Raw genomic sequence first — 26,733 nt, 5'->3', positions numbered from 1 at the left:
GGTCAGGTCGGCCAAGTATGTCCTCATAAATGAGGTGTTGTACAAGCGAGGCTTTTCCCAACCCTACTTAAGATGCCTGGCTCCTGACGAGTCAAACTATGTTCTGAGGGAAGTTCATGAAGGATCGTGTGGAAATCATTCAGGGGCAAGGTCCCTTGTCTATAAGATCGTCCGTGCTGGCTACTATTGGCCAACAATGCAGGCAGATGCTAAAGCCTATGTCAAGGTGTGTGACCAATGCTAGCGTTATAGCAATGTGCCTAGACAGCTATCAGAATATCAGACCCCAATGACATCCCCATGGCCCTTCGCACAGTGGGGACTGGATATCCTGGGTCCTTTTCCCATAGGAATCCGGCAAATGAAGTTTTTGGTGGTAGGAATAGATTACTTTACCAAGTGGGTAGAAGCCGAGCCTCTTACAGCAATCACTCAGCAGAACGTGAAAAATTTTGTAAGGAAGAATATCCTATGTAGGTTCGGAGTACCCAGGGTGTTAGTATCTGACAACAGACGTCAATTTGACAACGCACCCTTCAGGGATTTTTGCAATCATTTTGGGATCAAGAATCACTATTCTTCACCCTCCCATCCACAGGCAAATGGGCAAGCAGAAGTAGCAAACCGATCCCTGCTGAAAATCATCAAGACTTGGCTTGAGGGGGCAAAAGGGATATGGCCAGACGAGCTGCCAGGTGTTCTTTGGGCCTATAGGACGACTACACAAACTCCGACAGGAGAGACCCCTTTTAAACTAGCCTATGGGAGTGAAGCTGTTATACCAGCGGAGGTCCACATGGCAAGTCACCGAGTGATGGAGTACCAGGAGGAAGACAACGGGGAACAACTTCGCCTTAACCTCGATCTTATTGATGAGGTAAGAATGGATGCGGAGCAAAGGACGACAAGGTACAAAAATCTCATGGCCAGATAGCATGATGCCATGGTAAAACCCAAACGGTTCGGTGTCGGGGACCTTGTCCTCAAAAGGGTCTCCTTGGCGACCAGGAACCCAGCTCATGGAAAACTGGGACCCAATTGGGAAGGACCCTACAGGGTAATCAACTGCAAAAGGCAGGGGTCCTACTACCTGGAAACCCTGGACGGGCGGAAGTTAGAGCATCCTTGGAACGTGGAACATCTGCGAAGGTACTATCAGTGATGAGCAGGGATGAGGGAAGTCAGTGGCAAAATTACAGTTGTGATTTGCGTGTTTGCTTATATTTACTTTTGCTTTTACTACTGTTATGGTGTGTTATGAATAAAAGTGCACTAGTTCTTAAACTTTTGCACTACTTACAGACTAGCTTATGAAAGACGATGCTATGTACTTAAGTATCTAAATAAGGCACTAGCTTGTAAGCATATGCCAAGTTTGTGAACAATGTTCATGTAATAATATGGTTTGGATTTCTTATGTATTTGAATTCCAGTTTCCCTGATAATACCCACGGACGAGGCAAAAGCCTTGGACAAGTAAAATCTCTGGACGAAGACAAACTCGTCTAAGCTTTCCTTAAAAAAGAATAAGGATAAAGCAAAGAAAGAATGCTAAGGCATGCTCGTCCAAGCTTTCCTTAAAAAAGAATGAGGATAAAGCAAAGAAAGAATGCTAAGGCATGCTCGTCCAAGCTTTCCTTAAAAAAGAATGAGGATAAAGCAAAGAAAAAATGCTAAGGCATGCTCGTCCAAGCTTTCCTTAGCCAGGGCCTACTCATCTAAGAAGGAAAGTAGGCATTAACACATGCATTCCAACGACGAGCATATGGTCGAGACGATTGTGAACTCACGAAAATACTAGTAATCGCCTAAAGAGCAAGCAAAATGATCATCATCGTCCTAAGCTAGTCGTCCATAAGGGCATCATGTAAACAATCACCCAACACTTGGGAACATTGCTTAAAAGGCAATTGAATAAGAAAATAATACACAAACTCATCCATGGAACAACAATAATGATAAGCGAAGATAAACATTCATTAGACAATAAAGGGTGAACGACCACCGTCCAAAAACCCTTGAGAAATAAGCCTTGAAAGGCAATTGTTTATAAACTCATCAAAAGTATTTCAGACGAGATAAGTGTACCCTTATAGATTTAAAAAAAAAAAAAAACACTTGAACAAAGAGAATCTTCAAATAACAAAGGCATCAGGCATCAGGGTCGTCTTGAGCAGGCTTGGTCGAGGCATCGTCTTCAACGTTGACATCCTCAGAGCTGGTCTGAAGAAAAGAACTAGCAGCACCTCCAAGTTGAAGGACGATAGGACTGAAATCAACTTCTGGAAACTTTTCTTTCGCCTCCATACGAAAGTCTTCAAATCCAGCCGCATAGTTGGCGTCCAGAAGGTCGGTAAATTGCTTCGAAGCCCTAAATTCCTCCACGGCTTCGTCCTTAGCTCTCACAAGGGAATTGCTTAGCTCGTCGATCTTCTTCTGAAAGTGGTCAAGACGAGAGTCTTTTTCCACTATATCAGCCTTTAGTTCCTCGACAAGGTTCAGCAAGCCCTTGGCCTCGTCCTTAGCCTTGGCAGCCGTCTCAGCCCAGCCCTTGCAATCATCTTTGACCTCCTTGATCCTCCTCTCCAACAGCAGCCTTGTCCTGTCCAACTCAGTAGCCTGCCTGGACGTAGCTATAAACTTAGACATGGCCTGCACAAACAAATAAGAATTTTCGTATCAAGCAAAGTAAACAAGCATAAAAAACTAATGACGAGAACATATTCGTATCAGTTACCTTGAAAAGATCGTGGACACCCGAGTGCTCAAAATCTTTCAGGGACATGTTATAGCATGCAGCCACGTCCTCGTCAGACACTGCTTGTTGGAACCTCTCCCAAGCCAAGCCCTCACTCTTAAGAAGGTTAGGCACAACGTTGACGGGAGGTTGGGACGAGGCAGGAATGCCGGTCTTGGACGGTGGAGTGGGAATAGGATCAGACGACTCCACGTCGAGGATCTGGACGGACGGTGGTTGAGGAGGAGGAACGGGGACAACGGGAGAGACGACCCCAGGCTTGGACGACTTTCTGTGCTTTGCTCTCCGGCTGGGGAGGTTTTCAAGATTGATGGCCTTTGACAGGCTCCTCTTATCGCCAACAGCAGGACGAGCCCTAGTCTCAGTGTCTTGCTTACCACGCTCGTCCGCGACCCCTTTGCCTTTGTTTTCCTTCATGGTAGCCATCCCTAAAATAAACAACAATAATAATGAATGTAGGTGAATAAGTCAGCAAATGCGTCTAAGACGGCACAAAAAAAAAGGAAAAGAAGAAGAAGGGGGAAATGCAAGACGAGAACTCACGACGACGAACTGTGATCTCGTGGGCTAAGGCTTCCGGAGAGGGCTCTGGGCCAAGTCCCCAAGTCGCAAGACGCTGGAGGGTGACCAAGGAATGGAAGTCCCTCTCTGGGTGAAGACCAGCCTTCTGAACGCGTCCTAGATAAAATTTGTTCAATGACGGCCTTCTAACACCTGCAATAAAGACGAGAAGTTTAGCATAGAAGGATATGTAATGAAGGCGATGTTACGGTAGTGGTAAGCATACCTTCAGGACGAAGGTTCCCTATGTCTCCTGTATAGGGGGGAAACGAATCCCTGCTCAACTCAGTAGGGCGTCCTGCCCAAAAACCGGAGACGAAGAAGAACTCCGTCTTCCAGCTCCTATCTGAAGTAACCAAAGATTTAATAATCCTACAATCTTTTCTCCTGGCTGTGAATTGATAGAAGCCACGAGATTGACTAATTTCAGAGGGTTTATAGCAAAAAAGGAATTCGTCCACGGTAAGAGGACAATCCCCTTCAAAAACCTCTCTCCACAAAACTTGCATAGAAACAACTAGTCTCCATGCATTAGGATTTAGCTGACACAAACCTATACCTAACCTAGTAAGCAACTCCCTAGCGAAAGCGTTGAGAGGAAGCCTAAGACCCCCTAGGAGATAGGCTTCATAAACCCCAATGCCAAAATGAGGTTGGCAACACCACTCATCACGGACGGCCAATCTAGGATTTAGCTCATCTGGAATTTGGTACCAGCTTCGAAGAGACACTAATTTTCTCTCGTCTGTCCTGGCCGGAACTCCCACAGCACAGCTGTAAACAATCTCGACCTCGTCCTTCTGAGTGGACGAGGGCGCACTAGAGGGGCCAGCCTTAGACCCTGACATCACTCTCGTCCTGAACTCCTCTTGGAAAACTTCTAAGGGAACCCCAGAAACATACTCGTCCGTAGTATTGCCACCGCTACTACTGCTATTACTACTAGAACCACTATAGCTAGTTGTGTTGCGATACTCGTCTATCTCCCTATTAACGCTATTGCTAGACGAAGAAAAAACCTCGGACATTGTGGAAATGTAAGGGAAGCCTAAAGACGAGCGCAGAGAAAATACCTGGTTCTAGATGACGGAAACTAGGGACGCTGGAATACTCCTAGACGAGGCGACGGACGAGAGATGTCAAACAAGGAAATTTGAAAAATGGAGAGGGTATGGGAGGAAATCCACTATTTATAGGCGTTGAAAAGTGAGGCCTGAAACGAAATATCCAATCAGGGAGAACCACGTGGCAACTTCCTCAAGAACTCAAATCGACATGACGGTTAACCAAGTAAGTGATGACACGTGGCGCAATTTGATGGCCGTCGGAGCCCCCACCCTCTACCTTAAGGCACGTGGGATGATATGTTGAAGCGTGTCCAAAAATCGAAGAGCTTTGGACGACCCTTAAACAGGGGGCAACTGATGGGTACTGACTTTGCCTATCTCCAAGTCGTCCATAAAGGTCGTCCGTGGCCGGTCGGGAATTGTAAACACCCTTCGAAACCTGCTTGCAGCTACCTCGTCCAGGTAAGAAGAGCTCTAGACGAGGTAGGCACCACCAGAAAATAGACACTCGTCCAAAGCGCGGATAACCTCGTCCTGAAGGTGTGACTGTTAGACGAGGTAGCCTCTGCGCCTGTGCCAAAACATACTCGACTAAGGAATCCTAGGACGAGAGTATCATACTTAGAAAAATCTCCGAGTATAACGCGGTAATTCCTTATCCCACGCATAACTGCTAGGTATCCATTGTGGAGACAAAAGCATAACTTCTAAACGGTTATGCAAGTTACGTTTGATTTCTACCTCTCCTTGAATCCAGGAGAAGTTCCAATTTTGGTAACTGCCTATAAGAACACTATATAAAGGCTGTTTCAGACAAGGCCAAGGTATGTTCATTTTTACTCCAAAAAAGTTGGAACTCAGATAACATAGAGAGAAAAACTAACTTTGCCATCGGAGGGTTTTTGGCCGGCAGCCCCGGTCGCCTTTGATTCGCTTTTCTTTCTTTTTTCAGGCCCTAGAGAGAACCAGTAGTCCTTTCAAGTCCGAAGCATCCAGCCTACTGATCTTCTTTGCATCATCAATTGTTAATATAAAAACAGAGTCAAACATGAAACAAAATGAAAACAATCTCGAACTTTAAAGGTCAAAAGTGCTGTCTCTCTCTCTGGAATTTTATCGTTGTAGGCAAAAAATTATGTTATGCACTTTCAATATAAAAATAGAATCAAACATTGGTCAAAATGAAAACAACCCCAAACTTTAAGGGTCAAAAGTGTAGTGTCTCTCTCTCTCATTACAAGTATTACATCACATAGAGAAAATAAATCAATAAAAGTCAAAAATTGAAAAGTTGGTCAAGTTAATTATCTATAATATTGGAGAAGATTGCATCCAACAATCCCACGATTTGAGTTAGGCTTATCATACCCAAGACTTAGCTCCAAAGGGCTCCTAAGTTGTACCATAGTTCTGACTCGTGAACCTCTAGGCTAAGATCTAACGGGATGTAATGTCCAAGAGTACACTAGAGTCTAGACCAAACACGTGTAATATATTTGGAATGACCTTTGCGATGCTTGACTTTGATTACAATCGACTAGCTTTGTCATCACACAAACTATATGCCTTGAAAAGCTTAACTATGTGCCCAAGGGAATCTCCCCTTTTTTTGGTTCTCAAATATATGAAAAGCTCAATGAACACTACATACTTTTTTTTACATCGATATTTATTGTGTCTCATCAACTTTCAGTCACATTAAATGCGATTGAACATGCCTCTCATATGTAGCTAATGTATGCCTTTTTTCTTTTATTTATTTGATTCATCCTTGTTAGCTCGAGAGTTTCATTCTACAAGACATTATAACACTAACTTCACCATTGAAGTATCTTTGGCAAAAAGCCCAACTTGGGTCAGCCCTAGTTACATTGATGGATTTTCTGTTCCTTGCAAAAAAGAAGGTGATAGCAGCTTACCTTGTTAGGTCGATCGAAATGATTTCCTTGCGATTTCATCCCTTTCTTTTTAATCCACATCCACTCACAAATAATATTTTTTGTATGATAATTGACTTGATAAGTTAGACTTTTTTCATATATACATTGCAGCATATCTTTTTTCCATATATATGCTTATGACCCTTAAATTTTAGAGTTATTTCATTGCAATGAAAGAGTCAATTCTCATCAAAGACCTAAGTGTATATGATCGAACCAAAAAGAAAAACAAATACCTCCCTCTCCCTTGTGTGTGTGATTCTTTCTAAAAAAAAAAATCAAATGAGCCTTGACAAGTCTTGCTACAAAATTGCTCGGGGTAGATGATTCAGCAAAAACCAATTAGTTTTAAAGAGTATTATCTGCATAATTAGTATTATGTGTAATTCCTAATCAGGTATCACATTGACTGAATGCCATCATTTAACCCACTTTTTTTTTCTCCCAAAATATTAATATCGAAAACTCTTACCCTTGGGAATTTCATGTATCCATAGGGTCTATACCTTCCCTCCAACTAAAAAAATGTCAAAACATGAATAGTAGTAGTAACTTGGGAAAGTTTTTCCTAGTTGAAATTCCATTAGTAGTAGGTGTCTCAAGTAGTTGCATTTGCATGACTTTTGATCATTGCAACATAATGCTATTTGTTTTCCCATGCTTTTTTGAACTTACCCATCAAGCTGCTGAGACGAAATTACGCCGTAAATTTAAATAGTTCACTAATTATGAGTTAGTGCACCTTTCATAGAACTAGCAAATAGCAATTATAGGTTGGATGTACAAATTAATGCGTGCCCCCACCTTATCTCGCACCCCATGAGTAATTATGCTTGTCTCCATTCCTATCTTGAAGTTTGATTTTATTTTCTGTTTTTTGCTTTAGAATATGAGATCATTTCATTTACGCTAAAGTGGAAGCTCAAGTTAATTTATATTAATTTTGTGTTATATGTCTCAAATTAAATTTTGAGAAACAATATACCAACTTCCCTTGATATATAAAGCAAAGATAGTAACTTTTAGTGGGTTCTAATTAGCTCAACTGGTAAAGTCTTTAATGATTGTATAAGAAATTTGGGGTTCAATCTCCGCCTACACCAAAAATTGATTGGTGTCTCGGTCTGATGATAAACTGATTAGTGTCTTGGTCTGATGATAAAGAGTTATCATCAAGAGCGCCATAAATTGAAACTCTCTCAAAAAAAAAAAAAAAACCAATTCATATTTTGTCCTTGAGTTACCCATTACACATTAAAAAAGTGTAAGTATCCATCTTACTTATATCTATCCAATCAATTTAAAAATTAAAACTACTTTCAAAATATTTAAAACTTATGCTTATTTTTTAAAATTCTAAAGAGTAACTCAAGTACAAACTTTATTATAAATTTCGAAGAGTAACTTATGCTTATTTTGTAACTGTACTCTAATTATGTAATGTATTATAAACTCGGTTTAAAATACTAATATTACTATTTTCGTATGTATTCTAATAAGTATTATTGTTTACTAAATAAAAAGTACAAATTTTATAAATAAAAAGTTATTAACAATACCATGTTATAAAAAGTTAGTTTCTTTAATATATTTTTATAGCGATTGAATATATATAATTTTTTATTTGAATCAGTGCTAATGCGTATATAAGGGACACCAAAGTTGTTTAACTGTCGTGTGGTGTGGTGTTGAGTTCCATTCCCCCCTCCCCTCCCCTCTGTTGTCTTGGTCTGATGATAAAGTGATTGGTGTCTTGGTCTGATGATAAAGAGTTACCATCAACAGCATCATAGGTTGAAATTCTCTCAAAAAAAAAAATTCATACCTATCAAATCAAGTGTAAGTATCCATCTTACTTATACCTATCAAATCAATTTAAAAATTAAGACTACTTTCAAAATATTTAAAACTTATGCTTATTTTTTAAAATTCTATAGAGTAACTCAAGTACAAACTTTATTATAAATTTCAAAGAGTAACTTATGCTTATTTTGTAACTGTACTATGGTTATATAATGTATTATAAACTATATTTAAAATACTAATTTTACTATTTTCGTATGTATTCTAATAAGTATTATTTTTTACTAAATAAAAAGTACAAATTTTATAAATAAAAAGTTATTAACATTACCATGTTATAAAAAGTTAGTTTCTTTAATATATTTTTATAACGATTGAATATATATATATATATATATATATATATATAATTTTTTTTTGAATAAGTGCTAATGTGTATATAAGGGACACCAAAGTTGTTTAACTGTCGTGTGGTGTGGTGTGGTGTTGAGTTCCATTCCCCCCTCCCCTCCCCTCTGTTGTTGTGAGTATAAAAATTAAAAAAAAAAATTGTTTAACTATTCCATAATAAATAAATAAATAAGTTGTTTCACTGAAACTGATATTTACTATTAAAAAAAAAACTGATATTTACATTTCTCATTTTTATTTGACATGTTAATTAAACTTATCTCTAAAATCTAAATCCTAAGATGTGACCCCCAATAAGAGTTGTCCCCAAAAGAAAGAATTGGCTGATTGGCCCCATGACACCCCCCCCCCCTCCCCCAATTTTTTTTTCCTCAATAGCCATCAAACAGTGTTTTCTTTTTTTTTTTTTTCTTTTTTTTTTTAAATTTTAAAAACTGCTTTTTGCCTTTTTCATCTCTTATCTAATTGAAAAAATATCTTATGTTACATGTGTATATAGGCAGCGAGCCTCTCACAGTCTATAAGTGTCACACTAATGAAAAAAACTCACATACATGCAAATGTTAATTGGTTTTGAATTGTGTGCATTATGACTAAAGCAAACCTAAGTTCTATCTTTCTGTTACACACACACTTTTATAATTTTCTTATTTTCTTAATGGATCTCTCTCTTCGATATTGCTTGTGAATAGGCCAAATTATGTAAATTTTTGTTTCTATATTTTGCATAAACCCATTATTCTTGATAACTACATAAATAACAAAGAGGTATCAAAACCTCCACTATCTCAACAAATAAGCCATCTCTAGATTTGCTATCTTCTCGTTACCAGGGATCACAACGTTTGAATTCTGACGGTTCTTTGATATCTAACGAAGTAACACCTCCTCTATTTCCCTCTTTTCTAGGTTAACGCTTGCATACTTCAAACAACACATACTTTGCGATGTCACAGTCACAATGGAGCATCAATTCTCTCTCCTCTGGCCTATAATCAGATTAATCTGATAAGCCAAAAGAAACAACAAGAACCACACTGCAATGTTACATTATTCTGAAAGTTGTAGCATGTTGGAAGGATGAGAAATGCCTAGTTGTTTTGGACTTTTTTTTTCACCTGCAAGGAATGAGATAAGAAAGGGTTTTTCTCACCTAGGTTAGGCTTTCTTTCTGTGGGATTCCCTTTCTTGACTGACAATATTAGGCTTCAATGAAATACCTTTTGTCATTTTTCTATAAAATTCTAAACCACTGTCACGATTCCAACTATTCCTAAACCTAATTGTTCATCACGGGCATGGTCAATTTTGTCAGCCGCAAGCAACAACTATAATTGATTAATTTCTTTCCTTTTTCTTTCTCAATTTGGTGAAGAAAACTGATTGCAAAGGAAAAAAGAAGAAGAAGAAAGGGATAGGATAACTTTCAGATTATTTAGATATTATATTCTTTGGCGTATTGCATATAGGTTTTTTTATAAAAGGTGTGCTGTATATTAAGTGTCAACAATTTGTAAATAATAGATTTATTTTATTTTTATTTTTATGTAAAAAAGTTACTGGAAATAAAGAGTTTAGAATTTGGGTGAGCTACTTTGAGTGGAAAATTGGGTACTAATGATTGAGCCCTTCGGGGAAATTGGTCAGCCTGAAATGCCATCTGCAAAGTTAGGCACCAGTCAATCCTTGTGACCATATTTTGTGGCATATTGGCTTCTACGGGATAAGGAGAAGGCACATATCATCATATTCCAAATTTCTTTTAAAAGAACGTTCAAAGAAATGAAAATTTTGGATTTTTTTTTTGGTCATAATTTGTCATTGTTTGGATCTGGACCATAGATAAATGTCAATAAATATTTGTGACCAATGCTGAGATGATAACCCATATCCTGCATTTTTTTTATATATGGGAATATCCGGAAATATGCTTTTGAGGCATGCTTGCGTTCAATTCAGAACCCATCTGGCTAAGGTTTGCCATGGTTACGAGATACCTCTAAAAGTTGAAGTTTTACCCTTTTTTATTTATTTTTTCTTTTTTTAATAAAAAAAAACATACGAGAGAGAGATAATGTGATTCTAATACAAAAATACATCACAAATTTTACTCAAAAGTCATGATAACTCTAACGGGAGTTATTTCAATTAATTATTCGATATGTTGGGAAGATGACACGAACTCTATTTGAGTAGTTAATATAATATAGAGATATCATTCCACTCAATCCAAAGTTTAAATTTATGGGTTTGGATCCAAAATGTTATATCAACCCCTTATTCTTTATTTTCAAAAGAAAAAAAAAGCCACTTATTCTTGTTATTTTTTCTTTAAAAAAATCATTTATTTTTGTCATTAGTTTCCCATGTTAGATGCTTCAACATTAAATTAACTACATCACTCACACATGAATATTTTAAATTGAGTTCCAATTAACTTAATTGATAATTTTTTTTCTTAAAAAAAATAAATCATATGAATTTCATATGTGAGTGTAAAATTATTGTCCAAGGCATTGCAGAAACAAAAACCTTGGGTTAGGCAAATCATTTACAGCATTGCATTTATTATTTGGAGTCGCAATGCTTGGCCAAGGCCACCTGTCTTAGACCTTCACTAAATTCTCTTTGTGGTGGCTGATATTTTGTTTTATATGGCATGACATGCTAAAAAATTCTGGCATATAATGTATACAAGATTTTCCTCGAACTTTTAATGCTTGTTTTCCAAAAATTTTCAAACCTTATCTTCTTCTTTGCTTTTTTCCCCTTTTTCTTTTTCGATAAAATTTTTCATGTTTTCAAAAAGTCCATAGTCCTGTGGACCGTTCAAGAGGAGCATCGGTAGCCATGTGATGGTGGGGTAACCCCTTGTGACTTGTATTGCTTTGCTATGGCATAGCATTATTCAATGCCATAACATGGTTCACAACTCATGGGGAGCTGTATATATGAGCCAAGCCGAGCCGTTTTGTTTTGGCACCTTTTAACCAGAATGAGCTTTGGCATATATATAGCTGGGTCTCAACATTATTGCATTTCAATTCCAAATGCCAACCCCTTTATAAAGTGTAAAATTTGTGTTTGTGAGCAAGAAAAGTGGACGTGAAACATTTGGAATGTCAACGTTGATGTCTTATGGGCCAATTGGAAATTGACTAATACCCTTTTCATCAAAACAAACAAGCTTAATTTTAAGATCTAGACACAACTTTAAGGCTAAGACTCAGCTTAGAGAAAGCTAAGCTGGAAGCTGGGTTTTTTTTGGCTGCCTTACAGTTATAAAGTTCCACAAGTTATTAGCAAGAATATAGTTCTCAATTAGTTTAAATATGAATTTCATGTGCAATAAGAATGCTTTTGGATTAAATTAATGAAGTGGGAAAGTGATTCTAGCCTGTCAAATTTTGTTGGTATTAGGCTACTATCCCCACAAATCAACAACAAATACGTAACAAGAGATGACGTTAATACAAAGAACGACAAATTGATCCAATAAGAGGACCCTAATTTTGCATTCAAAGAGGGAGTGGTTAGGCCTAAAAAAGAGTGGAAATCAAATATAATTATGGCTCCACTTGCATATAATTACAAGGGGAAGAACATAATTGAAAGTGAAAGGCAGGGAAAAATATTCTTTAACAGAGGTCATGATCATCTCCATCTTCATATGCCCCTTCAATGATTAACAAGAATCGCGACCATGTGAAGTATATGAAGGTTTGAAAAATATGAAAGGTTATCTAACTACTACTACTACTACTATATTGAGATTCAAAGTCCAAAAAAATTAAAAAATGACTCCCCCAATTATCAACAAGAAATTTCGATTTTCCATGACATGGACTTGTGGATGATTAATACATTATTAATTTATGGGGACACAATTTCATTCATGTTACGCAACAAACCTTTGGCACCAAAAATTGAATTGGGGAACTCAAAATTTTAGGACGGCATGCTTCATCATAACGCATGAAGATGCACCGTGGTCCTATGTTTTATATGACTTATGAGGCGTGTGATAAGACATGGTTGATAAAAACAATTTGGTGTGAGAGAGGAAGACGAAAATTTTATCACTTTCCTCAGCCAAAAATGCGGTCCCAAATGAAATAAGTGTCACATTTCCATAGCTTACTAGAGTAATCCCAAGTCACCAAAGACAATTGGTCGTGGTCTCCAAAGAAGGGCAAGGAAAATGAAAGGTGGGGTGAAGAAGATTAAAAGGACCACATAAGTGGTCGGTTTGATGTCAGCTTCCCTTGTTTGATGAAGATGAGGAAAAAGGTAAATCCCACAATATGCAAAATCTATGGTGCTCATGTCAGCTGGTCCAGGGTTTTGAGAAAATTGGGACTGTACATGATTAGAAATCAACACAACCCACATGTACCTCATTTGTTTTTAATGAAGTTTCTAAGTGTTTATATATATATATATATATATTAAAAAAAAAAAAAGCAATTTCGACCATGATAGTGCACTAGCACTGAAATGTGAAATGTTTGAGATAAGGTACTTCCTCAAAGGGATTATATTTTTTGTACTAATGAGGCCACAAGTTGAGTTGAAACACCAAAGTGAAATAGAAATCAAGTGGGGAACATTAGGGGCCCTTTTTATTTTCTTTGTTCCATATCTTTGTCGACGTTAGAGTTGTGGTGGCAAATCTTTAGTCGAATGGATGAGACATTTATTGGGCTTTAATTATCACAGGGGACACTTTTGATTTCATTACCAACTAGGACCAGGCCCAATTGAACTGCGTGTGATTGTGTGAGAGAAAAATATTAACTCCTGGCCCAACTTCAATCGAAGACAATCCCTCCCACGTTATTAATATATGACGAGTTCCAGCATTAATTTTATTTCTCTGTTTTAATATTTGTACTTCCTTTGCCTCCTATTATTTCCTTTCTCTTTTTGGTCAATATTATATCTATGTTGAAAAATCCCAACACATGGTTGCGTCCATGGAAGTGATGTGGAAAAGGTTTGCCTCTGAAGAAAAATGTGTGATGTTGGTCAAGTCAAATGAAGTAAATCTTACACAACAATAGGCTCAGAATAGCATTTTGCTCAAACTACAGACTATAATGGATTTCAACGAGGCTTTCAAGTCTACTCTTTGCCAATTATGGCGAGGCTCACAAGGTGTAATAATCAGAGAAGTATCCCAGAAGTAGGAAGCTACTTATTCTTGGCCATTTCTGCTAGTGAAGACAATTTGACAATTTGAAAGAGATTGTCTACAAAAGCCTTGGGTCTTTTGATAAGATATTGATTCTCCTCAAGTGGTTTCAAAGGCAATGTTAGACAGTATTATTAAGTTACAATATTTCCATTTTTCGATTTGGGCTTTTAATGTCCCGATTAATAGCATAAACAATGATGTGGGATGATGTAATGATGTATTGCTAATGAAATTGTTGACAACATCCCTTGGATAGAAGAATAGCCCTTCTTTCTATTTCCAATGTACAAAGTGATTCTGAATAGACGAAGTCCACTATCGTCTGTCTCTTCCCAAATTAATAATAATAGTAATAACTTATTTTTTATAATTAAATCTAAATAAATTTTTAAAGTCAAATACGACATTAATTAATTCAAAGCCAAGGTATTTAGCTTTTCAAAGCTTGAATTTTTTCTGAAGTACAATTATATTTTTATCTAACTAATTTTCTGTGGTAAAAATAAATAAATAAATTTAATCTACTTCAATTATTCCATTCCATTCTTTTCCCCCCCTCCCAAATTGACCAAATTGTGAATAGAAATTTGACACAAAAATAAATTTGAGCAAATGAGGTTTAACTCAAATGGTATATATTCTCTCCATGCAAGAACAAGAGGCAAGGTTGTAGTTCAAGACCTACTTAATAGGTATTTAACATACAACAACAAAAACAAAGTTGAACAAGAAAAATCATGTGTAGGTTGTCAACAGTGAATCTTCAAATGCTAGCATTAGAATTACCTATTCCATGCATACATAGCACTGGCTCGGAGCTAGGCTAGCAAATCCAGACAAGACCTGAGCAAGCAGGTCCTAAAGAAAAATTGGATGTGTGACTAATAAGTCACCTAATAGTATTGAGCTCATATGAATCACTTACATTTTTGTTAGTGTTATATACACATTCACTTAAGGTTTCATCAAGTTTATGTGATGATATTCAAGATTCATTGATAAATAAGAAGCTAAAACACTCGGCTGTTTGAGTCCTGGTTGTGGTAGATGGCAGGACATTTGCTACTCATACTAATAATTGCATTACTAAAAATAATCACTACCGATAATCCCATTCACAACACAGAAGACCTGAATGGTTCACTGTAAATAGTAGAGTGATATTAAACAAATAGAGAATAGCAAATGCTTTACGGTCTTACTACTAATAAGGGATTCCCAGTGACATTAAGAAGAGAATTATTCCTTATATCCACAACCTATTTAAAGCTGGAGCATTCTCATAAAAGAAAATAACATCTAATTAATAATATTAATATATTGAGCTTGCACCTGAACAACATTTTTCGTATTTCCAAATGGTTGTAATAGGTTACATGCAACACAGAAATAACCAGCAAAATAGGCTGGCATGTTGGAAGTGTATTTCTTCTCAATGGTATACAAAACTCACAAACCCACAAAGGATTGAACCATGATGCGCCATTCTTGGCTTACTTATGGGAGGAGGAGAGGATATTTGTTCTAAACACCATTGGCATGCTGGGGAGTGTCGAGAAAAGCATAGAAGATTTATAATAAAGAACTTTCTGATTAGATGCTTCATCCCCACAAGCTATTTCCAAACGTACATTAAGCATGTGGAATTCTGACCTAGCATACAAACACTCTTCTATTAAAAAAATTTCCAAAGAATTGTCATGGTCTTGAGTTTTCTGACATATGACAAAGCAACAATCCATAACAGGGGTTGATATGATTGGTCAGTAACAAGGAAATCAATGGCCAAGTTGTGCAAATATTGAAGCGTTCAATATCATTCAAGCCAAGACATAGCTATTGTCTAGTTTATCTATTGAGATACAAATTAAGAACATATACACTTTTAGACCACAAATTTTCTTCCGGAGGTACATTGCATAAATCTCCTGTACTGATAAATCAGCCAGAGTGCCCACGTAATTTAAATCTACCACCACCAGAGTGGATGTCAATGCTAATATTAGTTTGGCTCTATCTTTTTCTTCTTTTCCCTCTTCCCTCCCCCCACACCCCCCCCCCCCCTCCTCTCCCCCTTTTTTCATTCCCCTTGGGCAGTTGGGCTCTATCAAGCATATACAACCCCTTTCTCTTTTGGCCCACATAAGCATGTTATATTTCAAAAATAGTTTCTTATTTTCTACTTTTGTACTAGATCCTATATTTCAATTTGATCCAAAGTTACAGAATCACAGATATGTCATAAAGTAACATTACCAACACCAACATCCAACAAAACTTGCACCCTGTAACATTGTTTCCACACTAGGTGTTCAATTCTAAAAAAGTTACAAAAGTAGTTAGTTTTCAATTTTACAGAAACCATGGGAAAGTAGACATCCTAACTAACTAGTAGCTGTCGGTCTCTCTTGTAACTCAAATACAGCCTAAACAATTTTCTTAACATCAACCCATTTTCCTTTGGTGCTAAGTCAGTTTCTGAACAACACCCTCGCATCCCATAACAATCCAGCAATTGCACTGCCAACAAACATTGGATATCATGATGAATTGAAGAAGAAAAATCAGGAATTAGTTGTTATACCATGTAGCGATAGAAAGCACAATCAGAGCTGTAGGTCTCTCTTGCAACTTGAATACAACCTAAAATTTTTTGTTAACATCAACCCATTTTCACTTTGTGCTAAGTCAGTTTCTGAACAACACCCTTACATCCCATCACAAACCAGTAATTGCACTGCCAACAAACATTGGATTTCATGATGAGTTGAAGAAGAAGAAGAATCAGAGTTAGTTGGTATGCCATGTAGCGATAGAAAGCCCGCTAAAGTTGAATGTCAAAATCCTTTGAAGTTAGATAAGAAAGATGTATTCGTTGACAATGGGAAAAAAACTAAACACAATGGATATGCAAATAGATACAACTCCCTGTGAAGAAATTGGAGTAAATAAGGATTCAAGGTATCATGCCAAGGTAACGACTGCCACTCAGGCAATATAAAGATTTTTTTTTTTTTAATCTCATCAAGGTGGGCATAATTAAATGAAAAGATGAAATCAACTCTATGTATCCCTCTCTTTAAATGGCCTTCATTAAGAAATTAGGAAATTTGTGTACATGCATGCTCACTGTCCAAACGATCAGGGACTCCTCCCTTCAACAACAATAGCAAAGCCTTAGCCCCAAAACTTTGGGGGCTGACTAAGATCTTCAACACAATGTTTTGTTTGAGATGTTAGAATGCTCTCGGCCTCATTGTTTGGATTTGTAGATGTGCTTCAGTTGGAAAAAAAAAATACCTTTGGTATCACCGTATCACATAATTAAGGAAATTTTTCTCTATAAACTCTATGTTTTTACCATTGGGGTTTCTATTTGCTCTGCCATTGGTGAACAACAAATCCAATGGCGCAATTATTGATTTATTGTATACTACCAAAATCAGTTCTGCCTGCACATTTTTCAGATATAAATTCAAACACAATATGCATAAAAATAATTCAAAAAGTGGTAAATTCATGGCTCAATGGAAGAAATGAAAAATCATGACATTTTTTAACTTGGGTGGCAAGTTACAACAAGGCTCAATAATCCAACACTCACCACATTGTTCCCAAAACAAAACTTTCGCATAAATCAGCACCAAAAGCACTAAACTAAGAGCCTTTTTTTTTAAGCTAAAAATTTCACTAACCTTCATCGAAATTAAGCACCACTATCACCATCATCAAGGTTTTTGTTGTGATTGCGATGATCGTTAGCAATGTGAATCCCAGGCTGAACTGTCCGCCTCCGAGTCCTCGACGGTAAAATGTTATCCAAATCCACCTCCGCTAGTGGATCATCCGACAAATCGCTTTCACCATCCGATACATCGCTACCGATATCGCTATCACTGTCATCGTCGTCCTCATCATCATCATCATCATCATTCTCTTCTTCTATCAATTTCCCTTTGCCCTTGTCATCCCTCATAATCCCCTTTCCCTTTCTGTCCACCACAGCTTTCTCATCACCATTCTCACTATCTCCATCGTCGTCATCTTCATCTTCGTCTTCGTATTCCTATTCCTCCTCCTCCTCCTCGTCATCTTCGTCGTCGTCTTCAACTTCGGCGAGCAAATTGGACTCGAATTTGGCGTCGTTTTGTTCGGGTATTGAGGAATCGAGTGGAGAAGGTTCTAGATGGTGGTTTTTGTGTAGAGGAAGTGAGGAATCGTTGTTGCCATCAGGAGGAGGAGGAGGAGACTCGAGTTTCTGAGCTTTGTGCGGGTTGTCTTCGTTGTCTTCGCGGCTGAGATCAGGCTTGCGCTTCGGGTGCAATGTAGGTTCTTCTTCTTGGTGCTTGGTTTCAGCCATGGCTTTCACTATTCGCCTCGAAATTTCGTTGTGGGTTTGAGAATTGGGGCTCTCAAAATTTTTTCAGATTAGGGTTTTGGCGGTGTGTTGTGTAGACGAAAAGTTAGAGAATATCCGTTAGGGCTTTGTGCCTGTGACCTAAACGCACAGATCGTCTCCGCACTATTCTTGTTTTTTTTTTTTTTTTTTTTCTCTCTTTTTTTATGGTCAATTTTAAGAAAAATTTGATGCCATTTTTATTGGAGATATAAATATTTATCATATAAAATAAATTGATAAATTGCTTTTTTTTTTTTTTATACTGTAAAAAAATTTTAAAACTATTTTAGGGGTAATTACACTCTCCTACCTTAAGATTTGAGAAAATGATACTCTACCTTAAACTTAAAGAAAATAACACTTTCTACTATTCACATTCAATTGACCAAACTTTTTTAAATTAAAAATTAATATTAAAAGTGTTGTGTACTAATCTGCTTTTACCTTTTGCTTAAGTGTATGTTTCTAAAATGATCTTATTTCATAATTAAAATTTATTGTGTTAAAATTTTAATTTAAGTGTATTTTAAAATATTAATGGTGAATTTTGCTTATTATTATTTTTTCTTTTTCAACAGTAATGTAGAGATTTGTCATTGCAAGTGTTTTGGTACTTGATAAATTTTGCATTTTTATTCTAAATTCATTAGTTATTTTTTTACTAATAATAGTTAAGCTTTTGTAAAAAGATTATTATAAAAGTTTAGAATATTTCATTACTGATATAAATAAAGGTGAATGTTAATTTCTTCAAACATTAAGGCAGGATAGTGTTTTTTCGCTTCAAATTTGGGGTGAAGTGTCATTCCTCCAAATATCAAGAAAGGAAAGTGTAAATACCCCAATATTTTATAAACTAATATTCTTAAAGCATACATCAACTTTTCTCATAAATAAATTATATCTATGCTTATTCTATTATTTTGTAGCCCAATAGTTTGACCCATTTTTATTTGGCTCATAGGCAATGTGAGTTGAGCATGAATGGGTTTTGACTCGTCAAGAATCATATACATGTTAAACCGCAAGTAGTAAAAATACCATATACCCCTTGTTACCATGGTTTTAAAAATCAAATCATTAAAGAATCAGAAAAGGTTTCGGTCTAGAGAAGATTATGGTCTAGTTCTTGATTGAACCGACCTAGACCAGTTTAATCCAGTTTTTAAAACCATGCTCATTGTAAATACCCCATCATGATGAAAACTTGTAATGGCTCCCCCTCCCCACCCCCAAAAAAAATCCAACAAAAAACCCTTCGTTTCGTGGGTTTCGCCGCCTAGGTTTGTGGGTTCGCTGCCTGAGTTCGTGGATTTTGTTGCTTGGGTTCATTGGTCGCCAATTGGGTTTGTCATTCGTGCTTGAGAGCTTCATGTGATTTATGCTTTGATCCTTGTTTGTGTTTGTGTTTTTGTTGTCTCTTTGGTTGTCGGGGATTTTTTTTTCTTCAGAGCGGTTGTCGTGGATTTTTTTTAAAGGGGGAGAAGAGGAAGAAGAAGAAGGATATCTCAGCCTTTTGGTTTTCTTTTGTGAAACTCGAGTATTTAAAACTCGAGCTCTAGGAAAATTTTCATTGAAATCGAGTCTATGATACTCGATTTGATACAGTGATCTCAAGTCTCTAACTCTTGAAATGTTAGTTTGCTAAATAGTTTAGAAATGATGCTAACTAACAAAATTGTTTTTATATTGGTGTTATTTTGAAAAAAAAAAAAAAATCCAATTTGAAGCTTAAAGTACATTTTTGGCTCTTAAAAATTGTAACGGTTCATTTTGACTCTTCATGTTTAGTTTTTGTTTTCATATTGGCTAATGGCTAGGTCTTATATTTCTATTGGTAATACGATTGTTAACTGTTAGATATGGTGTTCATTAAACCATATCACCTATATAATGCCAAGACTCATCAAATTACTAATAGGAGAAGGAAAAAAAAAACATGAATCACTTAAATGAAAATTATGTAATGTAAAAGGTCGAAATAAAAGTAATCACAACTTTAATGCTATGCTTGGTTGGAGTGAAAAAGAGAGATAATGGAAAATAGGAGAAGGAAAAGAGAGAGAACAATAAATTTCCATTATTTGATTGGAGGAAAACAATGGAAAGACAATGAGATGAGTAGAGTTTTCCACTCAAACCAACAATTTTTTTCCCTTCCAAATGTCAATAAGAAGACGTAATTGCCTTCACTTTTCATCTTTCTATTTTTAATAATAAGGAAATAATAGTTATTTAGTATGCGTTTGAATTGGGATGAAAAATTAAAATTATTTTACTATTCAGTTTATTTTTGCTACTATTTGTGGGTCATACTGCATTTTTTGGTACTATTTATGAGTCATACTGTATTATTTTAATTAACTTTTACTTTTATTTACAATACTTTCAGCGATAAGTTTTTAATTTCAACAAAATAAACGGCATTCAAACACACCCTTAACCATTATTCTTTCACTTCCACTTCCACTCCCACTCCACTTCTTCCACTCCTTTAGGACTATAACAAAATACTAAATGCACATGGTAAAAAACACAAATATTTTCTAAAAAATAATTAATAATTTAATATAGAAAATATTTTTAAAAACATTTTATAAAAGAATAAAAAAATTATATTTTCTATTTAAATAATATTAAAATTTTCTTAGAATAGTCAATGGTATTAGTTAACTGACATAACATGCCCTCTATTTTCTATTGTCCCAACATTTCCCATTCACTGACTCGGTCCAAAGTGTAATTTTATTTAATTTGAAATGTCCAAGGTTGTCTAAAATTCCAAAAGGCGGCGCGCCCGCCATTGGGTCCCAAAATACAGAGAGACACCAACGTCCAACTTAGAAACAGAGGATTGCCTTATTCTCTCTCTTATCTGCAGTAACTGCAACGGCAACTTCAAGCTCAAAGTTCCTGATTCCTTAAACCCTGTGTTAGCAGAAGTTGGTCGAAAATGATAACTATTCCATATGTTACTGCGTTGACCACATACTTCAGCTACGGTTTGCTTCTCGTTTTCGGTCAAATTAGAGACCTCTTCCGAAAAATCACCGACTGTTTCAGCTCTAACAACCTTCAGGCTCGACTTCGCTTAATACTATTTCACCTATTACTATTTTTGTTTTCTTTTCTTTTATATTTGAGTGTGTGTGTGTGTGTGTGTTAATGGGCCATTCTTTGAGTCAATGAAATGCTTTTTGTGAATCAGGGTTACGTTCCAATTTGCTTAGCACACGAGGATTTCTATCAACGCAGGTTATATCAACGAATTCGGGTATTTCGGTTTCTTATTTAACTAGCTATATGCCTTCGTTTGCCTACTTTTTCAGATTGCTTTACATTCGCCTAGCTTGGATATTCGTAGTTCTTTTTCGTCTAGCTGGGAATGGAGCTTTCGTAACTTTTGTTTTATTTATTTTTTTCTTTTCTATGCAATTTCAAAGACAAAAGTCCTAAGCTCCACTGATTTAGGCAAGCTCAGACCAATGGGTTTTGAACACACAATCTTACCTTCACTGTAGGGGAGGAGGCGTATGTCTGATTTCTGCATACTGTTATTGGTGTAAATTTTCATATTGACTTGTGTACTTGACCGGGACTTTTTTTTTAATAATTGTTTATATATATATATATATATATATATATATATATATATATTGATGTGATGCATGTATTTCTTTGGGCAGGACTGTTTTGAGCGTCCAATAGTAAGTGCTCCTGATGCTTCGTTTGATGTGGTTGAACGCTACTCCAATGACAATAACAAGACCCTAAAGTAAGACTCCACTTTTGTATTAAATGATCGAAGCCTTATTATATCAGGAGCACAGAATGTCTAATGTAGCTCAGTAGCATAACCCAATTCTCCTATTAAGGTTAACATGGATTCGAATTCCCCTCCCCCGCTCCTTGTAAAAAAACGAGTATAGATTTTTGGTCATTGTCTTTCTGTAAGCTGTTGTATTGATGTTGTCTAGTTCTCTTGACGCAGACCAACCACAAGGATACGTAGATGCCTTAATTTGGGGTCATACAGCTACCTTGGCTTTGCCGCACCAGATGAATACTGCACACCCCGGGTTATTGATTCATTGAACAAGTATTCACCAAGCACCTGTAGTAGCCGGGTAGATGGAGGTGGGTTATTGTGTTGCAAGAATTTTATTTTGATTTTTTGTTTTTTTGGTCTTTCCTTCTTATGAGAAGTTTCACTATTACGGTTTTGCCAACAGGCACTACTGTATTGCATAAAGAATTGGAGAAGCATGTTGCAAACTTTCTTGGGAAACAAGATGCGATAGTTTTTGGCATGGGATATGTAACAAACTCTGCTATCATTCCAGTCTTGATTGGGAAGGTACGTATGTGCAGTTAAATAATTAGAGCACCTGGTAAAAGAGTGTTTTTAATTTTTCTTGCAAGTGATTTTGAGTTGTTTACAATGTTAATATGCAGGGAGGTTTGATTATCAGTGATTCTCTGAACCATTGCTCCATTGTCAATGGTGCAAGAGGATCTGGAGCTACAATTCGTGTTTTTCAGCACAACAGTAAGTATATATAGCGTTTGTCTGTATAAAAAATAGTGATTTTAAAATGTGCATTTGAAAATAAGAGATAGTATTTGTAATAATCAATTACTTAAACAGGACTTTGTCATTCAAATACATAGCCAAGTAGAGTGTGTCATGAAATAAACTCAAATTTTTACTTCCAAACAACTAAAAATGTTAAGCCAAAATTAAATTATACCAAAATTGTAAGTGAGAGAGAGAACATGTGATGAAGAATCAAAATACCAAAACATATCAACTAAAAGTAGACCTGAAAGAAAGAATCCGAAATTCACTGCAAAAAGAAGAAAATTGAAGAAAGAAAGATAGTAATCACCTTTGTTGTTGTGGGTAGAATATGAAATCAATGGAAGAAAGGTGCAGCGAGAGTAATAAAAAATTAATAGAAACAAAGACGGAGCAAAAATATGTTAACAAAGGGAGAAGAAGGATTGGTGGAAGTGTAACGGTAAGGTGAGTGATGGTGGAGAGAAGAAGAATCAAGAAAGGTTACTGACATGGCATAACAAGAGGATAGAAAAATTAATTGCAAATCCTCCATTATTATATATAGTAAGATTTTCAGTATGAGGCTTCTTTTGGATGCAAATTGTACGTCCAAGAATGTACTTTTGAGTGTATTACTTATGTTTTTCCTTCTCCAATTGTGTACAGCACCCTCTCACTTGGAGGAAGTTTTGAGAGAGCAAATTTCTGAGGGACAACCACGGACTCATAGACCTTGGAAGAAGATAATTGTTCTTGTTGAGGGAATCTATAGCATGGACGGGGATTTCTGCAAACTTCCTGAGATTGTTGCAATCTGCAAAAAATATAAGGTTGTGCAAGATGGTAGCTTTAATAGATGAACTCAAATTTCATGATTTTTAAGTAACCATAATGAGGTTCAGATTTTTAACTTTTCTTGTCATTCTTATAATCTTTCTGCTGCTTCATAGGCATATACATATTTGGATGAGGCCCACAGCATTGGAGCCGTAGGAAAAACAGGAAGAGGTGTTTGTGAGCTCTTAGGTGTGGATCCTGCTGATGTAGATATAATGATGGGAACTTTTACCAAGTCATTTGGATCATGTGGCGGCTACATTGCAGGATCCAAGGTTGCTTTTCACCATTTTAAGTATACTTTAAATCTGCTGAACAGCATTGATCACAATCTGGCCAAAATAAATAGAAAGCACAATATATACCATCATTTGCAGTTATTTCAATTTTTAACTTCCTGAATTGATATAAATCAAGGTCAGTGATAAATAATTTGAGAGACTTGTCATTCATTTATACCCTCCTTCATATAAATTGTATTTTACTTATATTTCTTGTTTATTGTCCAACTCTAAGTCTAGAGCTCAAAGCTGATTCATTGGAACCCCTGTTATGTTGTTAACATACCTATGACTGACTACAGATTCAGAGAGCATAATAAAATTTAGTTGAGGCTGAGTGGTGTATACCTTGTCGACTTTTAGTGGTTCTCTTGGGTTAGCCAAATTACACATTGAAGGAATTTCAAACTTTGAGATCATGTTTTTTTATCATTCATAAACCTTACATGAATCGTGAGATTGCCCTCTAAGTACTCTACTGGATCCAGTATTGAGAAAAATGTAGTAGTGATAGGGAAGCCACTGTATCTATTACAATACACAATTGTCATGTTCCTATATTACATGTAGAACAGGCGTCAAGGACTAAGCACAAGTCTGTTATGTTTTCAATAAAATTCAAATCTTTGGTATTCAAATGTCAACTTTATGTAAAGTCATTTTCTCTTAGAATTGTCAATATATAGTTGAGTAAAAAACATTGGAAGTCTGAGTTGCATTTAATGCAGTTGAAACTTGATTTTTTCTTCAGGAGCTTATTCAATACTTGAAATACACTTGCCCTGCTCATCTGTATGCAACCTCAATGTCACCACCAGCTGCAGAGCAAATAATATCTGCCATAAAGGTTATTCTTGGAGAAGATGGGACCAGTAGAGGTTTGAACTTTTTCCTTTGGTATACTTCATTTAACTTTTACTGCTTTGACTTCATTATTATCCAAAGCTTACTCCTGCTTTATATGAATACAATTTAATGAGCTGCCGTTTCCTTTTAGGTGCCCAAAAACTTGCTCGAGTACGGGAGAATAGCAACTTTTTCAGGTCTGAACTGCAGAAATTGGGTTTCGAGGTTATTGGTGATAATGATTCGCCAGTAATGCCAATTATGCTTTACAATCCAGCAAAAATCCCTGCTTTTTCACGAGAGTGCCTCAAGCAGAATGTGAGTTCATCCATCCCAGATATGTTCCCTGATATTATATATATTATTATTTTTTTTAACTGTATGTTAATTTAAATGATGCTGTTGCAGGTGGCTGTCGTGGTAGTGTCATTTCCAGCAACCCCGCTGCTGTTGGCAAGAGCTCGTATATGCTTATCTGCTTCTCATACCAAGGAAGAGCTGCTCAAAGCCTTGGAGGTAAATTCTAATATATACCTTTTCCTCATTTCTGGCTGTAATTTTGGTCATTTTGTTGGGCTTTGTAGAGCCTAGTTTATGTTTGATCCGGTCGGCTCAAGCCTCCGCTCCATGGACTAAGCCTCCTGGGGGTCCGGGAGTAACGCCCTTGGGAAAATTTTTTGGCGCGTTTTGTAGCCCATTGTGAATCTTGTGTGCAGGATGTATAAAATGCACTTTTTGTGATTAGGGTTTTGTGTAATCGGTTTTGAGAGAGAAATAAAAGAACTGTAGCTGCACTTTGTATTTTTGTTTGATAACAGTGAAATCTCTGCAACTCTGTGGACATAGGCAAATTGCCAAACCACGTAAATACTGTCTTGTGCGTGTAATTATTATTTTTCTTTAACATGTGTTTTTTCTATTTTTTGTTTCTCACAGGTTTAGGAATTCGTGGAAATTCCCTACATATTTCAGTGCTTATCCTCTTTGATTCTTATTTCCTACGTGTTTATAGTTGCAAATGCATTCTTTTCCAGTATAGGCTTAGGCTTTTAGTACATTCTTCTTGTATTTATCCAAGGAAGTAAAGGTTGTGCAGGAACGATTATATATGTTATATTAGACTATTAGTACATTCTTGATTTTGAAATTTGTTTTCTTTTCCAGGTAATCAGTCAGGTTGGTGATCTGTTGGGTATAAAATACTTTGGTGCTGAACCAAAGAAGCATCAACAAGAGGAGAAGATGATGAAGTTGGAATGAAGGAAAACTTTTTGCCTCAATTGTCAGTTATGAGCACTAAGCATCCAGCAAGGGTTAAGGTTGGTGAAGCTGGAGTGTGAGTACAACCTTTTGCCTTGCTTGGTATTTTCCTTTAAGCTGACTTCTGGCATCACCTGCAGTGACCTGCCCTATTGTGTAATTTGTTGTATTTGCTGTAATATGGGCTTATACCTTGCTCTAAGTGGATCTAACTCTAAGAGATCCTCATTGTTCATATGTATAAGTGTAAATTGCGTCTCATATCCTGGTAGGACTATATCTCTTTGTTTGAATTAGACATTACTAATTTTCCCATAAAAATCTTATAAACTGAAGTGAGCAATTAAAAAAAATAGTTGAAGTGACACAAATCGCATTGATTGCTACGCATGTTCCTTAAGTTATCTACTTCTATCTTGTCTTTCAATGATTGATGCAGCTGTGAATGGCTTTGATTTGTGGGAACTTACATCATCTACTTGGTACCTCTTTTGAGAGCTCACCAGTTCCTTAAGTTATCTACTTCTGCCTTTCTTCCAAGTAGATAACACAAATCAGAAGAGTGTACTTGGTACCTCTTTTGGTTTTAATTTGTGTGGAATTACCACTTATTTTTTATTTACAAAAAAATAAGAAAAAACTATAAAAATACAAAAGTATATGGCTGAATTGCATCAAATTCTCATTAATTGAAATGTGTAAAATTGGTAGAAATTACATGGATTTGGTCTTGTTGATGCCCATTTTGGCAAAAAGGCCCAATGACAAGAAAAAACCCAACAATATAAAAGGGGTGACGAAAGGAGAATTAG

General features: G+C 36.3%; 2 protein-coding genes across 2 annotated transcripts; one reads left to right on the top strand and one right to left on the bottom strand.

Moving 5' to 3' along the window:
* Positions 1-15,020: 15,020 nt before the first annotated feature.
* Positions 15,021-18,231, bottom strand: LOC142641067 (uncharacterized). Its single transcript, XM_075815440.1, is given in 2 exon segments — positions 15,021-15,390; positions 17,433-18,231. A coding segment is annotated over 1 exon segment (654 nt). The 5' UTR covers positions 18,098-18,231; the 3' UTR covers positions 15,021-15,390; positions 17,433-17,443.
* Positions 18,232-20,966: 2,735 nt separating this feature from the next.
* Positions 20,967-26,292, top strand: LOC142641038 (long chain base biosynthesis protein 2a-like). The gene is made up of 12 exons (XM_075815397.1): positions 20,967-21,215; positions 21,345-21,410; positions 21,823-21,911; positions 22,128-22,273; positions 22,369-22,493; positions 22,592-22,685; positions 23,364-23,527; positions 23,648-23,809; positions 24,567-24,693; positions 24,813-24,979; positions 25,070-25,177; positions 25,826-26,292. The coding sequence occupies exons 1-12, from the start codon at positions 21,090-21,092 to the stop codon at positions 25,919-25,921; spliced, it is 1,470 nt and encodes a 489-aa protein (XP_075671512.1). The 5' UTR covers positions 20,967-21,089; the 3' UTR covers positions 25,922-26,292.
* The last annotated feature ends 441 nt before the right edge of the window (positions 26,293-26,733 follow it).

This window comes from Castanea sativa, chromosome 1, assembly GCF_040712315.1.
Source record: "Castanea sativa cultivar Marrone di Chiusa Pesio chromosome 1, ASM4071231v1".
NCBI lineage: Eukaryota > Viridiplantae > Streptophyta > Magnoliopsida > Fagales > Fagaceae > Castanea > Castanea sativa.
The sequence above is the reverse complement of the archived record's forward strand: the minus strand, read 5'-3'. Positions and strand labels throughout refer to the sequence as shown.